The sequence below is a fragment of the Balaenoptera musculus genome, chromosome 19, assembly GCF_009873245.2.
Source record: "Balaenoptera musculus isolate JJ_BM4_2016_0621 chromosome 19, mBalMus1.pri.v3, whole genome shotgun sequence".
Classification (NCBI taxonomy): Eukaryota; Metazoa; Chordata; class Mammalia; order Artiodactyla; family Balaenopteridae; genus Balaenoptera; species Balaenoptera musculus.
In genome coordinates this window covers 161,383-180,577 of record NC_045803.1, presented here as the reverse complement: position 1 = coordinate 180,577, position 19,195 = coordinate 161,383, and the positions used below count along the sequence as shown (strand labels likewise).

Genomic DNA, 19,195 nt, shown 5'->3' with positions numbered 1-19,195 from the left:
TTGGGGTAGGGTAGACTGAACCAAACTCCTCACCCCAGCCAAAAGGGCCGGCATGATCTGTTTCCTGACCTCTTGGCCTTCTTCTCTTCATGGGCCACTGGGTCTCCTCATTGTTCATTCCTGCCTGGGGCCTCTGCACTGCGGTTCCCTCTGGCTGGAATACCCTTCCCCTGGAGTCACCTCCTCAGCTCTTCCCAACCAATCTGCAGTAGCAGCTATCACTTTGTCACCTCTGCTTCATTTCCTTCATAGCTCCAGCCACCCTGCAATGACGCTGCTTTAGTCTGTTTGCATGTTAAATTTCTGTACTGCACATCAGATGGAGATGAAATGTATCTACCACAGAGCTCAGGCAAGAGCCTGGCACACAGTAGGACCCCAGGGAATGTTTGGCTGCTCTGAAGGACTGTGCTGGGCCCAGACCACAGCCCCGTCATCAGAGCTGACTCTGGGGAGGGAGAAGGTAGGACAGCACAGGGAAATAGTAGTACGTCCCCCTTCCTGCACTCCCTGAGTGCTTACACACCTACCCCAGGCTGTGTAAACTGCTGCTGTGCTCTGGAGACTGAACTCACCCAGCAGGGTCAAAACCCATAGGGGCCCTCCTGCATGAAAACTGACATTCTAGTAGGTGATGTAGACCAAATGTTGTGTCCCCCCAAAATACACAGGTTAAAACCTAACCCTCAATGTTTTGTATTTGGAGGTGCGGGCCTTTGGGAGATGATTAGGTCATGGGGGAGGAACCTTCATGAATGGGATTAGTGCCCTCATAAGAGACCCCCCCCCGAGAACTCCCTCTCTCCTTCCACTGTGTGAGGACACAGAAGACAGCTATTAACCAGGATCCTCACCAGACACCAAATCTGCTGGCACCGTGATCTTGGATTTTCCAGCCTCCAGAACTGTGAGAAATTTCTATTATTTATTAGCCACCCAGTTTATGGTATTTTTGTTCTGTCAGTTGGAATGGACTAAGACACGGGGAGACAGACATCCCTTAAGAAACCACACAACTGGCAACTGTGAGCAGGGCTGTGGAGGGGCCCCAAGTGTGTCGACGAGGCCCCTCCGGATGTTCCGCATTTCTGTCTCCTGGGGGCTCAGATGACCTCTGCAATTGGCTTTTACCTTTTAGTGAAGGGAAAAGTTATCATGGCTTGTATTCGTCATGGCTGATCCTTTTGTTGTAACTTTTTAAAAATTGAGCATTTAATGATTCTTTTTTACACTCTAGGGCTTATTCATATTTCACCAGTATACATGGAGACACACACACACACACACAGATATTTCTCCCTTGGTACTGCTTTAGGTATATTCCACATGTTGTGATACGCTCTGTTTTCATTTTCATTCAAAATACTTTCTAATTTTTCTTTTGATTTCATCTTTGACCATGGATTATTTATAAGTGTGCTATTTAGTTTCCAAGTGAGGGTTTTCCACACATCATACTATCCTTGATTTCTTATTGAATTCTGTCATAGTCAGGGTCCATACTTTGTATTATTTCAATTCTTTTCCATTTATCAAGCCTTGTTTTGTGGCCCAGAAGATGCTCCATTTTGGTAAATGTTCTATGTGCCTGTGAAAAGAATGTGTATTCTGCCTTTATTGGACAGAATGTTCTATAAATGTCAATTAGGTCAAGTTGGTTGGCAGTGTTGTTCGTCTTCTATGTCCTTACTGATTATCTGGGATGGATGTGGACATCTCCAACTATAATTGTGGATTTGTCTATTTCTCCTTGCAGTTCTATCAGTTTTTGCTTCATGTACCTTGAAGCACTGTTAGGTACATTAACGTTTTGGACTGTCATGTGTCTTGATTAATTAATCTCTCAACTGGCATGGGGTTAGTTCATTCCTTAACCCTCTCAGAGGCGATGGGAATGAAGCCATTCTAGTGAGCCTAGGACAATCCCAACACCCTCCAGGAAAGGAGAAGGGAGGCACAGGGAGGTGTTCTCTCCATGTATATGAAGGTGACTGCTGCAAATATTTGGATCCAGGCAGCTAGAAAGAGGTTTATGCTCCAGAGGCGAGACAGTGCTGCCTGGGTTCCTGGGCTGCTCAGAAAGGGCAGAGTAGCTTCTGAAGGCTCTTCCACATTAGTGACCCATTAGGTAATTTCTCTGTGGGTATTCTGCTGCATGAAGTTTGACGTGGCTGAAGACTTTCTCACGAAGATCATTTCTACAAGGCTCCACTCAGGTATGAATCCTCTTATGCTGAGCAAGGTTGCAGAGGCGGCTGAAGATTTTCCCACAGTGGCCACACTCGTAAGTCCTTTCTCTGGTGTGAACTATCTGGTGTCGAACAAGTGTGGATCTTTCACTAAAGGCTTTCCCACATTGGCTGCATTCATAGGGCCTTTCTTGTGTGTGAACCCTCTGGTGACGAACCAGGTGAGAGTTATTGCTGAAGGCTCTCCCGCATTCACTGCACTCATAAGGCCTTTCCCCGGTGTGAACTCTCCAGTGATAAATGAGGCTGGACTTGCGGCTAAAGAACTTCCCACATTCAGTGCACTCATAAGGCCTTTCTCCAGTGTGAACTTTCTGATGTTTAATAAGAATGGAGTTTTGGCTAAAGAATTTCCCACATTCACTACACTCATAAGGCCTTTCTCTTGTGTGAACTCTCCAGTGCTCAATGAGACTGGAACTGTGAGCAAAGGCTTTTCCACATTCGTTGCACTCGTAAGGCCTTTCTCCAGTGTGAATTCTCCAGTGCTGAATCAGGCTGGAGTTGCGACTGAAGGCTTTTCTACATTCACTGCACTCATAAGGCCTTTGACCAGTATGTACTTTCTGGTGCTGAATGAGGGTGGAGCTATTGCTGAAGGCTTTCCCACATTCACTGCATCCAAAAGGCCGTTCTCCGGTGTGAACTTTCTGATGTCGAAGGAGGTGAGAGCTTTGGTTGAAGTCTCTTCCACATTCACTGCATTCAAAAGGCCGTTCTCCAGTGTGGACCTTCTGATGCTGAGCAAGGTTGGAGTTATTGTTAAAAGCTCTCCCACACTCATTGCACTCATAAGGCCTTTCTCCAGTGTGAACCCTCCAGTGCTGAATGAGAGCAGAGCTGCGGCTGAAGGCTTTGCTACATTGATTGCACTCATAAGGTCTTACTTGGGTGTGCACTTTCTGGTGCCGAAGGAAATTGGAGCTTTGGCTGAAGGCTCTTCCACATTTGCTGCACTCAAAAGGTCTTTCTCCAGTGTGAACTTTCTCATGCCGAGTGAGGTGTGACCTGTTATTGAAGGCTTTCCCACATTCACTGCATTCATAAGGCCTTTCTCCTGTGTGGATTCTCTGGTGATGAACAAGTGTGAGTTTGTGGCTAAAAGTTTTCCCACAGTCACTGCACTCATAGTATTTTACTCCAGTATGAAATTTCTGGTGCTTCCTCAGCTTAGATGAGTGACTAAAGGCCTTGCCACACTCCTTACATATGTGAGATGTTTCTCCAGTGTGAAACTTTTGGTCATTAACAAGAGTTGATTTCTCCTCTAAGGAATTTTCAACTCTTGGGCATCTAAATTGTATCTCTTCAGAGTGAGTTCTCAGGTGGTTGAGGAGGACAGAACTCTTCTGGAAGGCTTTTCCATAGTCACTGCACTTGAAGGGCTTCTGTGAGGCATGGACTTCTAGGAGCTGCCCAAGACTGGAAGGATGTGGTAAGGCCTCCCTGCACTTTGTGCTGCTGTGTGGCTTCCCACTGCCATCTGTGTTTGGGTGCTGGAGGAGGTCATGGCCGTCCGAGACATCCTTACCACCTAACCCACATGTAAAGGGCTTCTCTGATAGACAGACTGTTGAGCTCTTCACAAACAAGTCCCTGTCCTTGTCCCATTTGAAGGGCTTTTCTCCACTGTACTCCTTCTGATGCTGGTGAAGGTTTGCACCAAACCAAAACTCTCTGCCACATGCTACACGTGTGTAGGGAGTCTCCTCAGCGTGTGTTCCTTGATGTACATCCAGGTGCAAAATGTCTTTCAAGAATGGGTCACACGTGTCACAACTGTCAGCCTTCTGGGTGGAAGGATGTGCACTGAAAATCCTGACCTGTGACACCACATCTACAGAAGCATCCTGCTTGGAATGTACCTCCTCATCTTCCACTCCATGCCAACAACCTGAAAGCCGAGAAATTTCTGGTTACTGAGTGTTCCACTTAGTGGAAAGGGTGACTTCATTAGAAATATGTGATTGACACATACAGAAATGGGCCCAAGGGTTTGTTGATAGACCAAGGGGGCCAGAGTAAGAGTGAAAGGCTCACTGTGCAGGACAGGGCCCAGCAAGCCACAGAGTAAAGGGGCCTCACCGGAGGCATGGACACAGAGGCAAAGAACTTGAAAAGACATTTCTCAAAGAAAGATAAATATACACAAATGGCCAATAAGTACGTGAAAAAAATGCTCAACAGCATTAGTCATTAGAGAAATGCAAACTCAAACCACAATGAGATACCACCCCACTAGGATAGCTATAAGAAAAAAGATAGTAACAAGTTGTTTATGAGGAAGTAGAGAAATTGGAACACTCATACACTGCAGTGGGAATGTAAAATGGTGCTGCTAATTTGGGAAACAGTTTGCGAATTCCACTGCTATGTATCCACCCAAGAGCAATGAAACATATCTACACAAAAACTTGTACCTGAACGTTCATAACAACCATAATTTTTGTAACAGTCGAAAAGTGGAAACAAGCCAAATGCCCATCAACTGATGAATGGATTAAAAAACTGGTATATCGATACAATGGAATATTATTCAGCCATAAAAATGAACAACATATTACTGATATGTGCTGCAACATGGATGAACCTCAAAAACATTATGCTAAGTGAAAGCCAGTCACAGAAAAATGTATATTGTATGATTCCATTTGTATAAAATATCTAGAATAAGCAAATCTATATAGTCAGAAAGTAGATTTCTGGTTGCCTAAGACTCAGGAGGAAGGGATGAGGGGGAATGGAGAGTGACTGCTAAAGGCTACAAAGTTTTACTTTAGGTAATGAAAATGTTCTAAAATTAGAGTATGGTGATATTTATTTATTACCTCTAATTTTTAAAAATTTTAATTGAAGTATGTTGTGTTAATTTATGCTGTACAGCACAGTGATTCAATTACACACATATGTACAATTCTTTTTCATAGTCTTTTGCATTATGGTTTATCACAGGATATTGAATACAGTTCCCTGTTCTATACAGTAGGACCTTGTTTATCCATCCAATATGTACTAGTGTGCATCTGCTAATCCCAAACTCCCAATCCATCCCTCCTCCAACTCCCACCCTTTGCAACCACAAGTCTGTTCTCTATATCTGTGAGTCTGTTTCTGCTTCATAGATATGTTCATTTGTGTCGTATTTTAGATTCCACATATAAGTGATATCACATGGTACTTGTCTTTCTCCTTATGACTTACTTCATTTAGTATGATAATCTCTAGGTCCATCCACGTTGCTGCAAATGGCATTATTTCATTCTTTTCTAAGGCTGAGTAATATTCCATTGTATATATACACCACATCTTCTTTACCATCTGTTGAGGGACATTTAGGTTGTTTCCATGCCTTGGCTATTGTAAATAGTGTGGCTGTGAACATTGGGGTGCATGTATCTTTTCGAGTTTTCTCTGGATATGTGCTCAGGAATGGGACTGTTGAATCATATGGCAACTCTATTTTTAGTTTTTTAAGGAACCGCCATACTGTTTTCCATAGTGGCTGCACCAATTTACATTCCCACCAACAGCGTAGGAGGGTTCCCTTTTCTCTACACCCTCTCCAGCATCTGTTATTTGTAGACTTTTTAATGATGGCCATCCTGCCCAGTGTGAGGTGGTACCTCATTGTAGTTTTCATTTGCACATCTCTAATAATTAGTAATGATGAGCATCTTTTAACGTGCCTATTGCCCATCTGTATGTCTTCTTTGGAGAAATGTCTATTTAGGTCTTCTGCCCATTTTTCGTTTTCTTTTTCTTAATTTATTTTATTTTTATGTATTTTATTTTTGGCTGTGCTGGGTCCTTGCCACTGCACATGGCCTTCTCTCTGGCCGCAGCGAGGGGGGTTCACTCCTTGCTGCGGTATGCAGGCCTCTCATTGCGGTGGCCTCTCTCCAGCTGCGGAGCACGGGCTCCAGGCATGCGGGTTCTAGCATTTGTGGCACACAGGCCCAGCAGGTATCTGCCCATTTTTCAATTGGATTTTTTGTTGTTGTTGTTACTGAATTATATGGGCTGTTTGTATACTTTGTAAATTAAACCCTTGTCAGTTGCATCATTTGCAAATATTTTCTCCCAGTCCGTAGGTTGTCTTTTTGTTTTGTTTATGGTTTCCTTTGCTGTGCAGAAACTTGTAAGTTTCATTAGGTCCCATTTGTTTATTTTTGTTTTTTTTTTCTATTGCCTTGGGAGACTGACTTAAGAAAACTGGTACGATTTATGTCAGAGAACATACTGCCTATGTTCTCTTCTAGGAGTTTTATGGACTATGGTGATATTTATACAATGAGAACATATGAAAAGCCACTAAACTGTACACATTAAAAAGGTGAACGTGGGACTTCTCCGGTGGTCCAGTGGTAGCGAATCCACCTTCCAATGCAGGGGAGACGGGTTCGATCCCTGGTCGGGGAACTAAGATCCCACATGCTGCGGGGCAACTAAGCCCGTGTGCCACAACTACTGAACCTGTGAGCCTCAACAAAACAGCCTGCGTCCCACAAACTACAGAGCCCACATGCTCTGGAGCCTGCGTGCCACAACTAGAGAGAAGCCTGTGCACTGAAACAAAGAGCCTGCATGCTGCATCAAAGATCCCACTTGCCTCAACTAAAACCCGACACAACCAAAAAAAAAAAAAAAAGGTGAATGTTATGATATGTATCAGTAAAGCCATTAAAAAAAAAAAGTCTCTGGGGGAAGGGGCAGAACCTAGGCATGGCCCCACACTAGGTCACCCCGCCAGGAACTGGTCAAGCTCAGTGGGATCCTTTAGGCAGACCAGAATGCCTGATCCCCAACCTCTTCTCCCACAAGGCCTCTGTGGGACATAACAGCTATTAGGATTGCTCATCAGGCTGCTCAGGGAGAAACAGGGGGAGTGCATACAGCTCAGTCCCAGCACTCACAGCACCTACAACAGGAAACCTGAGAAGGAAGCAGTGTCCATGGTCCAGATTTGGGATGAACAGAGCTTTCTATGGGGGAAGGCATAAGGCAGATGCTGGCCACCAGGCTGGGCAGGGCATAAGGGCCTTACCAAGTGAGGTCATGAGCTCCAAGTTCTCCAGCATCACGCTGTGGTACAGCTGCCTTTGGGCTGCATCAAGGAGCCCCCACTCCTCCTTGGAAAAGTGCACGGCCACATCCTCAAAGGTCACCAGACTCTGCAATGATGAGACAGCTAAGCCAGGGGGCCAATAGGTAGGCTGAATAACAAATAGTCAAATGGGCACATCCAGGCCCTTGACCTGTGACTCAGAGTTCTGCCACATCTACCACTGGCATCTCCTCTTCTCATGACCCCCTCAGTCCATCCTCCCCTCACCTACCTGCAGCTCACCCCCCTCTTCAGGCCCTCACCTCAGAGAAGACAACAGGTGCTGGCACCACTGGTGTCCTTCTCTCCTCATAGTCCCACTGGCCACTTTATCCAGACCAAACCAAACAAGAGGAACAAATGGAAGGTGGATAGATGGATGCTGTTTCAGCTCTAGGTTGGCACACAGCCCACTTCCCCCATTGGACAATTTCCCTTGTGTCCTCCAGGTCACACCTCCCAAACATAAGAAAATTTGGGCTCTCTTTTTTTCCTTAAGCCTCTAGTACCAGGGCTCATTCCCTTACCTTGTACACATAGGACCATACCTTCCTCATATCTCCACTCCCCACAGCCCGCAATACCATCGCCCCTCTCCCTGGCCACACCACAAGCATCTCCCTAGTGTACCCATATACCACTATGTACATAGCTTGTCGACAAAGGCAAGCAAAATCCAATACTAACCTTGCACTGCCCTTGATTGCCAAAACTTCCCACTGACAGAGACAGCCCTCACTCCTCTATTTAATGCCTCCCTTCTTTGCTCTGTTGCTTCAACCTTGCACCCCAGAACCATGAGTAAGATCTCAAACACCCTCATTCTCTTCCAGCTCTGACCTTGCACATGCTGTCCCTTCACCAGTCATAGCTGTCCTTGCCCTTCCTAATACACGAATCCCAGACCCGATGGCCCCCACTCTTGGCTTAGGAACTCTTAGCTTGGGCTGACCCTTTATGTCCCTGCTACTCCAATAGCCTGACAAAACCCCCTGGACCCAAGGAGGATGGCCACAAAAACCTGGTGAGCTGTAGAGAGGTAAAACAATCTAACCTCGGGCCCCTCTGTTATCATACCTGTTACTTCCATGCTTCATTTTTTCATCCCAAGTCTACACTCTACTCAGAGGCTTGGTCATCATCCTGAACCCAGCTCACAGCTGCACACAGTGTCTAAGCACAAGCCTCCACCCCTTAGATGTCTCCAGCCTGGACCCGGCAGAAAGCACACTTGGCACCTCAATTTGGCAGTCTCTGGGACATTGTCTTTTAATATTTATTATTTATTTAGGCTGCGCCGGGTCTTAGTTGCGGCACGCGGTATCTTTAGTCGTGGCATTTGGACTCTTAGTTGTGGCATGCGGACTTCTTAGTTGCGGCATGAGGACTCTTAGTTGTGGCACACATGTGGGATCTAGTTTCCCGACCAGGGATCGAACCTGGGCCCCCTGCTTTGGGAGCACAGAGCCTTACCCACTGGACTACCAGGGAAGTCCCTCTGGGCCATTTCAAATACAATAAGGCCAAAACCCAACTCTTTATCTTCCCTCTGAAATCTACTTGCACCAACTTCCACATCTGGAAAACCTATCAGGGTCAACCAAGATACCTCATTGCCACACATCAGGAAATCTAGTCCGTCCTACTCAAAAAGCACATCCAGGAACCAACCACTTGTCCTACCTCACAGGCACCTCTAAGAGCACACACCTGGACTACCGCAGTCTCCTCCTCAATGGTCTTCCTGCCTGCAACCGCACCCCACCTCCCAGTCTCTTCTCCCCCCAGCATCCAGAGGGAGCTTGTTAAGATCTGAGTCAGAACACCTCCCTCCTCTGCTCTACACTTCCTGTGACTCGCATCACACTGCGAAGAGAGGCCCCAGCACCTCACTCTGCTATTCCAGGCCTGCCTCCAGTTCCCCTGCTCGTTATTTCCACCAGACGAAATGGAGACCTGTGGTTTCCCTGAACACTTCCACCTTATACTCACCTCCAAGCAACTGGCACATACTGATCCCTGTGCTAGGGGCACCTTTCCAGACCTTATCCCACGTGATCCGCTCCATATAACCTCTGACCTAGGTTCCGGATGCTAGGACAAAGTGACTCTCAGGGCCCCAGACTCATGTGCAGGTGAAGAATTTGGGACACCACCATTCTCTAACGGGCTCCAGGCTCAGGAGGGCGGGGATCCCAGCGGGTGAGGACCTGTGCACCCGCCACTCACCTGCGCCGGGTCCATCTGCGACGCTGCAGGCCCGGTCACAACCTGTGGGCTGGGCGGGGCCCTGCCAGGCGGCGACCGGGACGAGCCCAGCGGGCTCATCCAAACCCCCACACCCACTGGGTGGAGTGACCGCAGGCTGACGGTCTCACTCAAGGCCTTTGTTTTCCCCAGTATGATATAGGAGCTGTCTCCCGGGAATGTGGGACGAAAGCGGGGCGCGGAGACTCTCTGCGTCCGTTCCACTTCCGGGAAAGCCGAGGCTCAGGAAGGAAGGGCCGTCAGCCGAGGGTAAAAGTGACTGCCAAGATGCGATAACGGTTCCAGCACGTCCCCCCCACCCCGGCCCCCTTCGCCGCACTTCCCAGCGACGGTCTGCGCATAGCCCCACCCGCCGCAAAACGAAGACTGCAATGGCCGCGCCGGAAGTCCCGCCCCACCCCCTGCAGCCAACGCGAAAACGCCCAAATCCTGACCGTTCACTGGTTCAAGGCTCGCGGCCTCCTATGGCGCTTTTCCCGGAGCCAATCGCGGTGCCGCCTAGTCGTTGCCTAGGTGATCAGGAAGGGCGCACGTTGCGTCACGGCTCACGAGACACGAACTACATTACCCAGAAACGCCCTCGCCGTGCGACCGCACCCAGTGTTGACCAATGAGAGCCCAGGATAGGGACCAATGATAACCTAGGGGAGGGGCGTTTCCGGAACGGCCGCGCCGGTGGGGGCGGGACTTCTGGGGTCGGACCATTGCTTCATTGTACTGCCTTTATGTCGGCACTTCGTGGAGGGACGTAGTTGCTGGGCTGTGGACAGCATCCAGGAGGCTCCCCGCCCGCGGAAACGGGAGTAGGGTAGGTACGAGAACCTGGGAGGTCCAGCCGCTGTGCCTTGTACGCCCCATGACCGCAGCGAACGTCCCGCCTCCCCGAGCTCGTGTGTCCTCGGCTGTCGGGGGACCGCCTGGCGCCGGGGTGCCTTGCGGTTATCTCCGTCAAGGCCCGTCTGTGTCCGTGGCCGCCCCGGAGTCGTCGCCCTGTACGTTGTGTCCGCTTTACGGAGAAGAAGACCCAGGCTCAAAAGCCAGCCATTCTGAGGTCTTGACCCAGCATGTAGCTGGACTGCAGGCGTGATAAGCGAGCCGATCGACTAGGCACGGATGAGGTAGAGTCTCCTGACCTCCACCTGGCTGGACTCCGAACCCCAGTGCCCCAAGTCCCTGACTCAGCCTCAGGCCTGGGTGTTCAGGACAGTGGAACGTTGACAGGTAAGGGGTCTCCCTTTAAGAATCCAGTGTGATAAAATGTGGAGCGTGCAGGCGGAGGAATGTGCATGTGCGAAGACTCGGAGGTGAGACTGACCTGAGAGCATTCAGGAAAGTTTTCCAGTCTCCGTTGGTAACCGAGGGCGTGAGGGTAGGAGTCCTACCTCTGTTGACGGGCTGAGGATGCTGGGAGCCACAGAAATTTTTCATTAGAAGATGGATGGCCGTGATCTGACTCAGGATTTTGAAACTATCCCAGTGGATCCCGCGTAAACACACTGAGCAGCCTTGTGGGAGAGGGGTTGTGGTGGGGCTGAAAGCAGGCAGCTTCATGAGGTTGCTGCTGCAGGTATATGTCGGGTGACCTGCGCAGAATAGAAGCAGGAGAGGTGGGAGAGATACTCAGATTCTGGATGTGTCTTTCAAAGTGGAGTTGATGGGGCCTCCAGTTACACGTGGAGAGTGAACGTAGTGGAGGGTAAAGGACCACCCAAAGTGTTCAGATAAAGAATGAGATGGAGATCGGAGGTTGGCAGGAGGAGTACGTTTGGGGGAAGATTAACAGTTGGATTTTGTACGGGTAGAGACTGAGTTGTCTGGAGGCCTCTAGGTGGAGGTGACACATGTGCCCGTGAACAGATAGGGGATTTTGATTTGGCCTCCTGATTTCCAGACTGCAGTGCACTGGTGGCCTGGACCAGGGAAGATGCTGAGAATGGGATTTTGGAAGGAAACTCTTAGGTTGTTACAGATAGGCCTTGAGGTGAGTGTGGGGTGTCCAGACTAAGGACCAGTAGCTGAGTAGATGAGGTGGGTGCAGAAAAAGAGAAGCATTGTCCAAACACCAATGGACATGGGGAGAGTGCGTACCCAGGAGGACGGCCCATGCTCTCAGATACGAAAGGGTGGTCAGGTGTGTCAGGGGACAGGGTTTGGGAGACATAAGGGGAAGTGTGTGGCAGGACAGAGACTGGCGTGTCAGGTCCAGTGCCCGATGCTTAGAGCACATTCATGTGCTCCTTGCCTGCTGTTGCAGGACCCAGTGACCTTTGAGGACAAGGTCGTGTGCCTTTTTTTCGGAAGAAGTGGGTCTCCTTAGTGAGGCCCAGTGGGGCTTCTGCTGTGATATGGTGCTGTCTTCACCAGGTCAGGCTGCCAGTTTCCCTGTGAGAGGTGCTGCTGGCCCTAGTGCTGTCCAATGTTCTGCTACCTCTCCTCCCAGACTACTGTATAAACAACCCCCAACACCTTTTGCCTTGGGACCTTGACAACTGTGGTCCAAGGTCAAAAATATCACAACCCGAGTAGCCGATCACATCCAGCTTGGTTATTTTCTGGTCCGATGAACCAGTCAGGGTCTGTGACTTTTTGGTCCCTCTATCACACCTCCTCCAGTGGAAGTTTCCTGCCAGCTGCCCCTTGTCAGCGCCTTTACTGGCTTTATGGGCACTAACATGGCCATTGATTCAGGGGCCACTGAGCATTTCTAGTGAGGCCTTCCCGGGGTGTTCATTTTGTGAGGTTCAGTTCTCCCAGATGCGTAAGTAATCCCCATCCACCTTGGTCTGTCATGGGGTGAATCAACCCTGACCTGGGGCTGGCTGACCTCTCACAAACGCCTTGATCCCCCTTAAGAATTACTGTCTCCACCCACCCCAGTGCGGTCACCCAACTTGAACATCGAAAGGGGACCTGGCTGGTGGACAGGGTGGCTCGAATCAGTTCATGACCAGACACCCACGGAAGACCAGTCCTGGTGAGTGCAAGACAGGTGTGGAAGGGCCTGTGGCAGTGGGCTGATCTCTTACCTGGTGCCTGACCTGTGTCTTCTGTTGCCCTGGCATCAATGTGAGCACCCATGCCTCTTCTATCTTTCTGACACCCCTTCCTAATTTCCCCTGACTTCCTGTCCCCTGGCTAACCCCTCTTGGTCCTTTGCCTCTCAGCCTCTCTCTTTCTCCCCTCTTATGGCCAGGTCCTCCATCACTGGCCTCCCCTTCACATATCCTTAAATAGTTCTTGAAAACCTGTTCTTCCATGAACCTGACTTGTTCCCACTGAGGAAGGTGGGCACAGTGTCAGGGGTCCCAGGCCTGGACTCCGCTCACTGCACAGCACCTGTCTGTCACCAGACACTGAGGCCCTGCCAGCTCCCCAAACTGCAGAATCCACAGAGAGCTGACACTGAAAGAGACACCTGATCAATGCACAGCAAATGGAGAGGTGTTCAAGGAGAGGTGTTCCCTTTTCTACCACCAAAAAAAACCTTAAGAATGGGAAAAAAAATCCCAAGTGCATTTTGAAGGCCTTCACCTTTGTCTCCATCCTGAGAAAGCAGGAGTACATTCACACCTTTGAATGTTACATGAGAAAGCCTCCAGCCAGACCTCTGTTTCCATCGAGCACCAAAATATTTGCCCCATAGAAAGCCCTTATGAGGGCTTCCCTGGTGGCGCAGTGGTTGAGAATCTGCCTGCCAATGCAGGGGACACGGGTTCGAGCCCTGGTCTGGGAAGATCCCACATGCCGCGGAGCAACTAGGCCCGTGAGCCACAATTACTGAGCCTGCGCGTCTGGAGCTTGTGCTCCGCAACAAGAGAGGCCGCGATAGTGAGAGGCCCGCGCACCGCGATGAAGAGTGGCCCCCGCTTGCCGCAACTAGAGAAAGCCCTCGCACAGAAACGAAGACCCAACACAGCCATAAGTAAATAAATAAATAAAAATTACAAAAAAAATGTCTCTGCTTAGGCTTACTAAATACACTGAAAGGAAACACAAAATCAATGTTAGCTGAAAAAAAAAAAGAAAGAAAGAAAGCCCTATGAGGGCAGGGAGTGTGGCCCAAAATTTTGAGCAAAATTTTGCACTTCCCCCTGTACCAAAGCATTCACACTGATAAAGGACTCACAAGTGTGGAGAACGGGCATCTCCATTCAGAGCTCCACTCTTGTTAGCACCAGAAAATTCACACCAGGCAACAGTTGTGCAAATGTAGTAACTACATGAAAACTTTCAGGAAAATATGAAACCTGTTTCATGCAGTCACCATCGGAGAAAGGCATAATGAGTACAGCTCGTGTTGGAAAGCCTCCTCTCAGAGTTAATCCTGTTTTGCAGCAGCAAGTTACCACATTGTGAGTGAGGTAGGTAGGAGAGCAAAAAGCTGCAGCTCCTGCCTGTTCCACGTAGAACGCTTCACACTGGAGAAGGACCCTGTGTGTACAGCTGACCTGGGAGAGGTGTCAGCCACACTTCCTCCTTCCCAACGCCAGAAACCTCACTCTGGAGAGAAGGCTCCTGAGGGCAGGGAATACAGTAAAGTCTTCAGCTCTCCATCCCCACCCCCCGTTTTTAACGTTTTATTTAAAATAATCAGCCTCTTTTTTTAACCTTATCAATATAAGAGAATTAACACTCAAGAAAGAGCCTACATGAGTAGCCTTCAGGCAGAAGCTGGACCTTGTATAGAAGGACCGCCACCAGAGGAGACACTCCAGGACTGCCCTGCGCATGGGGAAGCCTGAAGGGGCAGTGTTGTAGTTTGTGACTTGTTGGGGGACTTTGGGAGAGCTGTCGCACCACTGGCTCTTAGGGAAGAAGCCCTTCTGTGTTTGATGGTCACCTCACAATTGCTCAGCATAAAGCAGCCCCTGTTCCCTGCTTGCAGTGCCCTGGAGGGTGATGGCCCTGCACCCATTGGCATGGCATCATGCTGCTTTCCCATGACTCAGTAGGGCATGGACTTCACTCCTGCTCTGAGCAAGGGGCCTGATGGGATGGTTTCTGGGGGCCTTCTGGGTAAGGTTCCCATTATTCATGGACATTGTGAAGTCTGCGTTTGATATCAGTGATGCCTTCATGGAGCTGCTTCAAGTACTCATAACATGATGGTTTTGTGCATTCCTGTCATTCAGCCCTGGTACTGTTTGACGGTGACTACATCACCAATTTACCTTTGATATTGGAGTCCTATTTAGTGGATGGAGTGAATTGAGAACATTGAATTGAGAGGTGCTCCCAAATTAGCCATTGGGGCCCCATAACACCTGAAAAAAGGCACAGCAGCAAGGCATGGAGCATCTGTGTCCAGCTGTGACTCAATTTGCATTTCTTCCCCATGTCCCTGTGAAATGTAAGGATGGAAGCCTCTGTTCTGAAGCTTCTGACCTGGAGTTCTCCTGGGGAAGACAGTGTTTGGTCTGGAAGAAGCAAGATGATGGTCTCTGTTCCAGGGAATACCTCCCTCCAACAATACACCCAGTATAAGTATACAATTTAATGATTTTTAATTAATGTAAAGAGTTCTGCAGCCATTATCTTACCCCATTCCCATTGCCCCAAAAAGCTCCTTTAGGCACTTTTATAGTCAAAACTCCCTCCCACCCCACCTCCCAAAACCTGGCAATCACTAAATCTCCTTTATGTCTCCCTATGGTTTCCTTTTCTGGATATTTCAGGTTCATGGAATCATACAGCATGTGGCCTTTTGTGTCTGGCTTCTATCACTCAGCATAATGTTTTTGAGGTTCATTCATGTTATATCATGTATCAGTATTTTATTCCATTTTATTGCTGAATGATATTCTCTTGTGCAGATATACCAAATTGTGTCCATCACCAGTTGATGGACTTTTGAATTTTTTTCAGTTCTTGGCAATTATAAATAATGCTTCTAGGAATATTTGCTTACAAATCTTTGTGTAGACATATGTTTTCACTTCTGTTGGGTAAATGCCTAGGAATGGAATTGCTGAGTCATATGATAATTTTATGTTTAACTCTTTAGAAACTCCAAAGCCATTTTCCAAAGTGACTGTGCCATTAACTGTACAGTACAATGGCATTAAATAAATTCACACAGTTGTGCAACTGTCACTCGTACACATCTCCAGAAGCTTTTCATTATCCTAAACTGAAACTCTCTACCCATTAAGCAGTCATCTTACTGGTGTTTTAATCCACAGTGTTTTTGTGAGTAATGATGTTGGGCATCTTTTCATGTACTTATTAACCATCTCTTTATCTTCTGTGATGATAATTGGGTTGTCTTCTTATCATTGAATCGTAAAGTTCTTCATAGATTTTATATTCAGAATCCGTATATATATACACAAGTATTTTCTCTCAGTCTGTGGCTCATCTTTTAATTTTCTTTTTTTTAAAAAAATTATTTATTTATTTATTTATTTATTTGGTTGCGCCAGGTCTTAGTTGCGGAAGGTGGGCTCCTTAGTCGCGGCTCACCAGCTCCTCAGTTATGGCACGTGGGCTCCTTAGTTGCGGCATGCGAACTCATAGTTGCGGCATGCGAACTCATAGTTGCGGCATGCATGTGGGATCTAGTTCCCCGACCAGGGATCAAACCCGGGCCCCCTGCATTGGGAGCGCGGAGTCTTAACCACTGCGCCACCAGGGAAGTCCCTTAGTTTTCTTAATGGTGTCTTTTGAAGAGCAAAATTTTACATTTGAAGTATAATTTATTAGTTTTCCTTTTATGTATTGTCATCATGTCATACCTAAAAAATTCTTTGCCTAACCAAAAGGCAGAAATTTTCTCTGTTTTCTTCTATAAATTTTATAGTTTTAGCTCTTATATTTATGATCTTTTTTGTGGTAACGTTTACATATGGTATGAGATAAGGATCTAAATTCATCTTTTTGCATGTGAATATCTAATTTTCCCAGAACCACTTGCTGAAAAGGCATCTTTCCACATTGTACCTTTGTTGGAAATCAATTAAGGGCATTTTGGTACTCTCAAATCTATTCTGTTGATCTGTATGTTTGGCCTTATGCCAGTACCACATTGTCTTGATTACCTTAGCTTTATAGAAACTTTTTTATTTTTTAATTGGCCTTGTTTCGGCTTGCGGGATCTTAGTTGCCTGACCAGGGATCGAACCTGTGCCCCCTGCAGTGGAAGTGGGGAGTCCTAACCACTGGACCACCAGGGAATTCCCAGCTTTATAGAAACTTTTGAAATTAGGTAAGGTAAATCCAACTTTGATCCTTGTCAAAATTGTTTTGGCTGTTGTAAGTCTTCTGCGTATCTATGAGTTTAGGATCAGCATGTTAGTTTCTACCAAAAATGTCAGCTGTGGTTTTGATAAGGATTGAATGGAATCTATGCATCAATTTGGGAGTATTGTCATTTTAACACATTGAGTCTTTTTTTTGTTTTGTTTTGTTTTTTGGCTGTGTTGGGTCTTAGTTGCTCCATGCGGGCTTTTTTTTCTCTAGTTGCGGTGAGTGGGGGCTATTCTTCATTGTGGTGCACCGGCTTCTCATTGCAGTGGCTTCTCTTGTTGTAGATCATGGGCTTCAGTACTTGTGGTGTGTGGGCTCAGTAGTTGTGGTGCACGGGCTTAGTTGCTCCACGGCATGTGAGATCTTCCTGGACCAAGGCTCAAACCCGTGTCCCCTGCATTGGCAGGCGGATTCTTAACCACTGTGCCACCAGCGAAGTCCCACACATTGAGTCTTCTAATCCATGAACATGGAATGTCTCTCAGCAGTTTCTCAGCACTGTTTTATAGTTTTCAGAGTACAAGTATTGTACTTCTTTTGTTAAATTTATTACCATTTTAATCTTTTTTAAGGTACTGTGAATGGAGTTGTTTCATGAATTTCATTTTCAGATTGTTGCTAACATATTTTGGGTTTTATCCTGCCCCTTGCTAAACTTATTTACTATAGAGGTTTTCTTTTTAAAATGGATTCCTTGGGATTTTTTTACATACAGGATCACGTCATCTGCAAATAAAGACACTTTTACTTCTTCCTTTCCAGTGGGTATCCTACTTTGCATATCTGCTCTCCTGGGAAAGGCTGAAAGATTCTATGTTCCAAATCTTTTGATTTGGCTGCTAAGAGCTCACCCAGGGAAGGGAGAGAGGGCTCTGAAAACATACCAGTGGTCCAGGAGGCGAGGCTGCTGCTTTCTTGTTCTAGAGGATATTTCACATCACACACCCAGCCACAATGACAGGAAGCTCTTTTCCTGGGCTAGAAGTCATGTCCTCCGGACACCAGACCCTGAAAGGCAGGGTCACCTTCTTGTATTCCTGTAAGAGCCAGGTGGGTATATTAAGTGGTAAAGGAACACTGGGTATGAGGAAATAGGGAGTGGGGGAGACTGGCAGCCTGGAGTGACTCTTCCCTTTCTGTGGAGCAGTCATGAGTCTGCTTTGATGACTGAGTCCATGTGGAGTGAGGGTGTGCAGACTTTCTGAGGATCTGCAGACCTGCACCTCTGCCAAAGCCATCAATTCAGTATAGGGGAATCGGGACTTCCCTGGTGGCGCAGTGGTTAAGAATCCACCTGCCAGTGCAGGGGACATGGGTTCAAGCCCTGGTCCAGGAAGATCCCACATGCCGTGGAGCAACTAAGCCCATGCACCACAACTACTGAGCCTGCACTCTAGAGCCTGTGAGCCACAACTACTGAGCCCGTGTGCCATAGCTACTGAAGCCCACGCACCTAGAGCCTGTGCTTCACAACAAGAGAAGCCACTGCAATGAGAAGCCCACACACCACAACGAAGAGTAGCCTCTGCTCGCCGCAACTAGAGAAAGCCCATGTGCAGCAACGAAGACCCAACGCAGCCAAAAATAAAAATAAATAAATAAAAATAAAAAAAATATAGGGGAGTCATTATCAATAATCTATTATAGGGCTTCCCTGGTGGCACAGTGGTTAGGAATCCTCCTGCCAATGCAGGGGACACGGGTTCGAGCCCTGGTCCGGGAAGATCCCACATACTGCAGAGCAACTAAGCCCATGCACCACAACTACTGAGCCTGCACTCTAGAGCCCGTGAGCCACAACTACTGAGCCCGTGTGCTGCAACTGCGGAAGCCTGCGCACCTAGAGCCTGTGCTCCGCAACAAGACAAGCCACTGCAGTGAGACGAAGAGTAGCCCCTGCTCGCCGTAACTGGAGAAAGCCCGCGCACAGCAACAAAGACACAATGCAACCAATAAATAAATAAATAAATAAATAAATAAATAATCTCTTACATATAGGGGGAACTGAGACTTTGGAATATGTCCAATGGCACACAGCTAATTATCAGCTGTGATGTGTAGCTCCAGATTTTGTGTCCTTTACCAGCTCAGTATCTCTAGAACACCTATGGGGGTGCCGTGAGCTTTAAATAAATAACACGTTTTACATGGAAGCCATGTGCTTATTTGCCATCCAGATATCTTCTTTAGTGAAGTGAGTGTTCAAGTCACTTTTGCCCATTTTTAAAAATTAGGCTGTGGGAGTTCGCTGGTGGTCTAGTGGTTAGGGTTTGGCTCTTTCACTGCCGTGGCCTGGGTTCAGTCCTGGTTGGGGAACTGAGATCCCACA

The 19,195-nt window shown here is 47.6% G+C and overlaps 1 protein-coding gene and 1 long non-coding RNA gene across 2 annotated transcripts in view; one reads left to right on the top strand and one right to left on the bottom strand.

Moving 5' to 3' along the window:
* Positions 1–937: 937 nt before the first annotated feature.
* On the bottom strand, positions 938–10,000 carry LOC118884938 (zinc finger protein 132-like). The gene is made up of 3 exons (XM_036833127.1): positions 9,583–10,000; positions 7,294–7,420; positions 938–4,143 (listed from the first exon to the last, which is right to left on the bottom strand). Exons 1-3 carry the CDS (start codon positions 9,679–9,681, stop codon positions 2,213–2,215), a joined length of 2,157 nt encoding a protein of 718 aa, XP_036689022.1. The 5' UTR covers positions 9,682–10,000; the 3' UTR covers positions 938–2,212.
* A 186-nt stretch (positions 10,001–10,186) lies between these two features.
* The window catches only part of LOC118884955, a 40,248-nt gene continuing 31,239 nt past the window's right edge, over positions 10,187–19,195 (top strand). The window contains exon 1 of the long non-coding RNA XR_005017409.1: positions 10,187–10,842. This is a non-coding gene — a long non-coding RNA (uncharacterized LOC118884955). The remainder of the gene's footprint in view (positions 10,843–19,195) is intronic.

What these genes read in the sequence shown, in the direction of transcription:
- LOC118884938 (XM_036833127.1), bottom strand. Translation starts at nt 9,681, where the DNA reads ATGAGCCCGCTGGGCTCGTCCCGGTCGCCGCCTGGCAGGGCCCCGCCC. An exon ending in CGCAGATGGACCCGGCGCAG is followed by an intron (nt 7,421 to 9,582) that starts GTGAGTGGCGGG and finishes TCATCATTGCAG; the next exon opens with AGTCTGGTGACCTTTGAGGA. An exon ending in GGAGCTCATGACCTCACTTG is followed by an intron (nt 4,144 to 7,293) that starts GTAAGGCCCTTA and finishes CTCGGCTTTCAG; the next exon opens with GTTGTTGGCATGGAGTGGAA.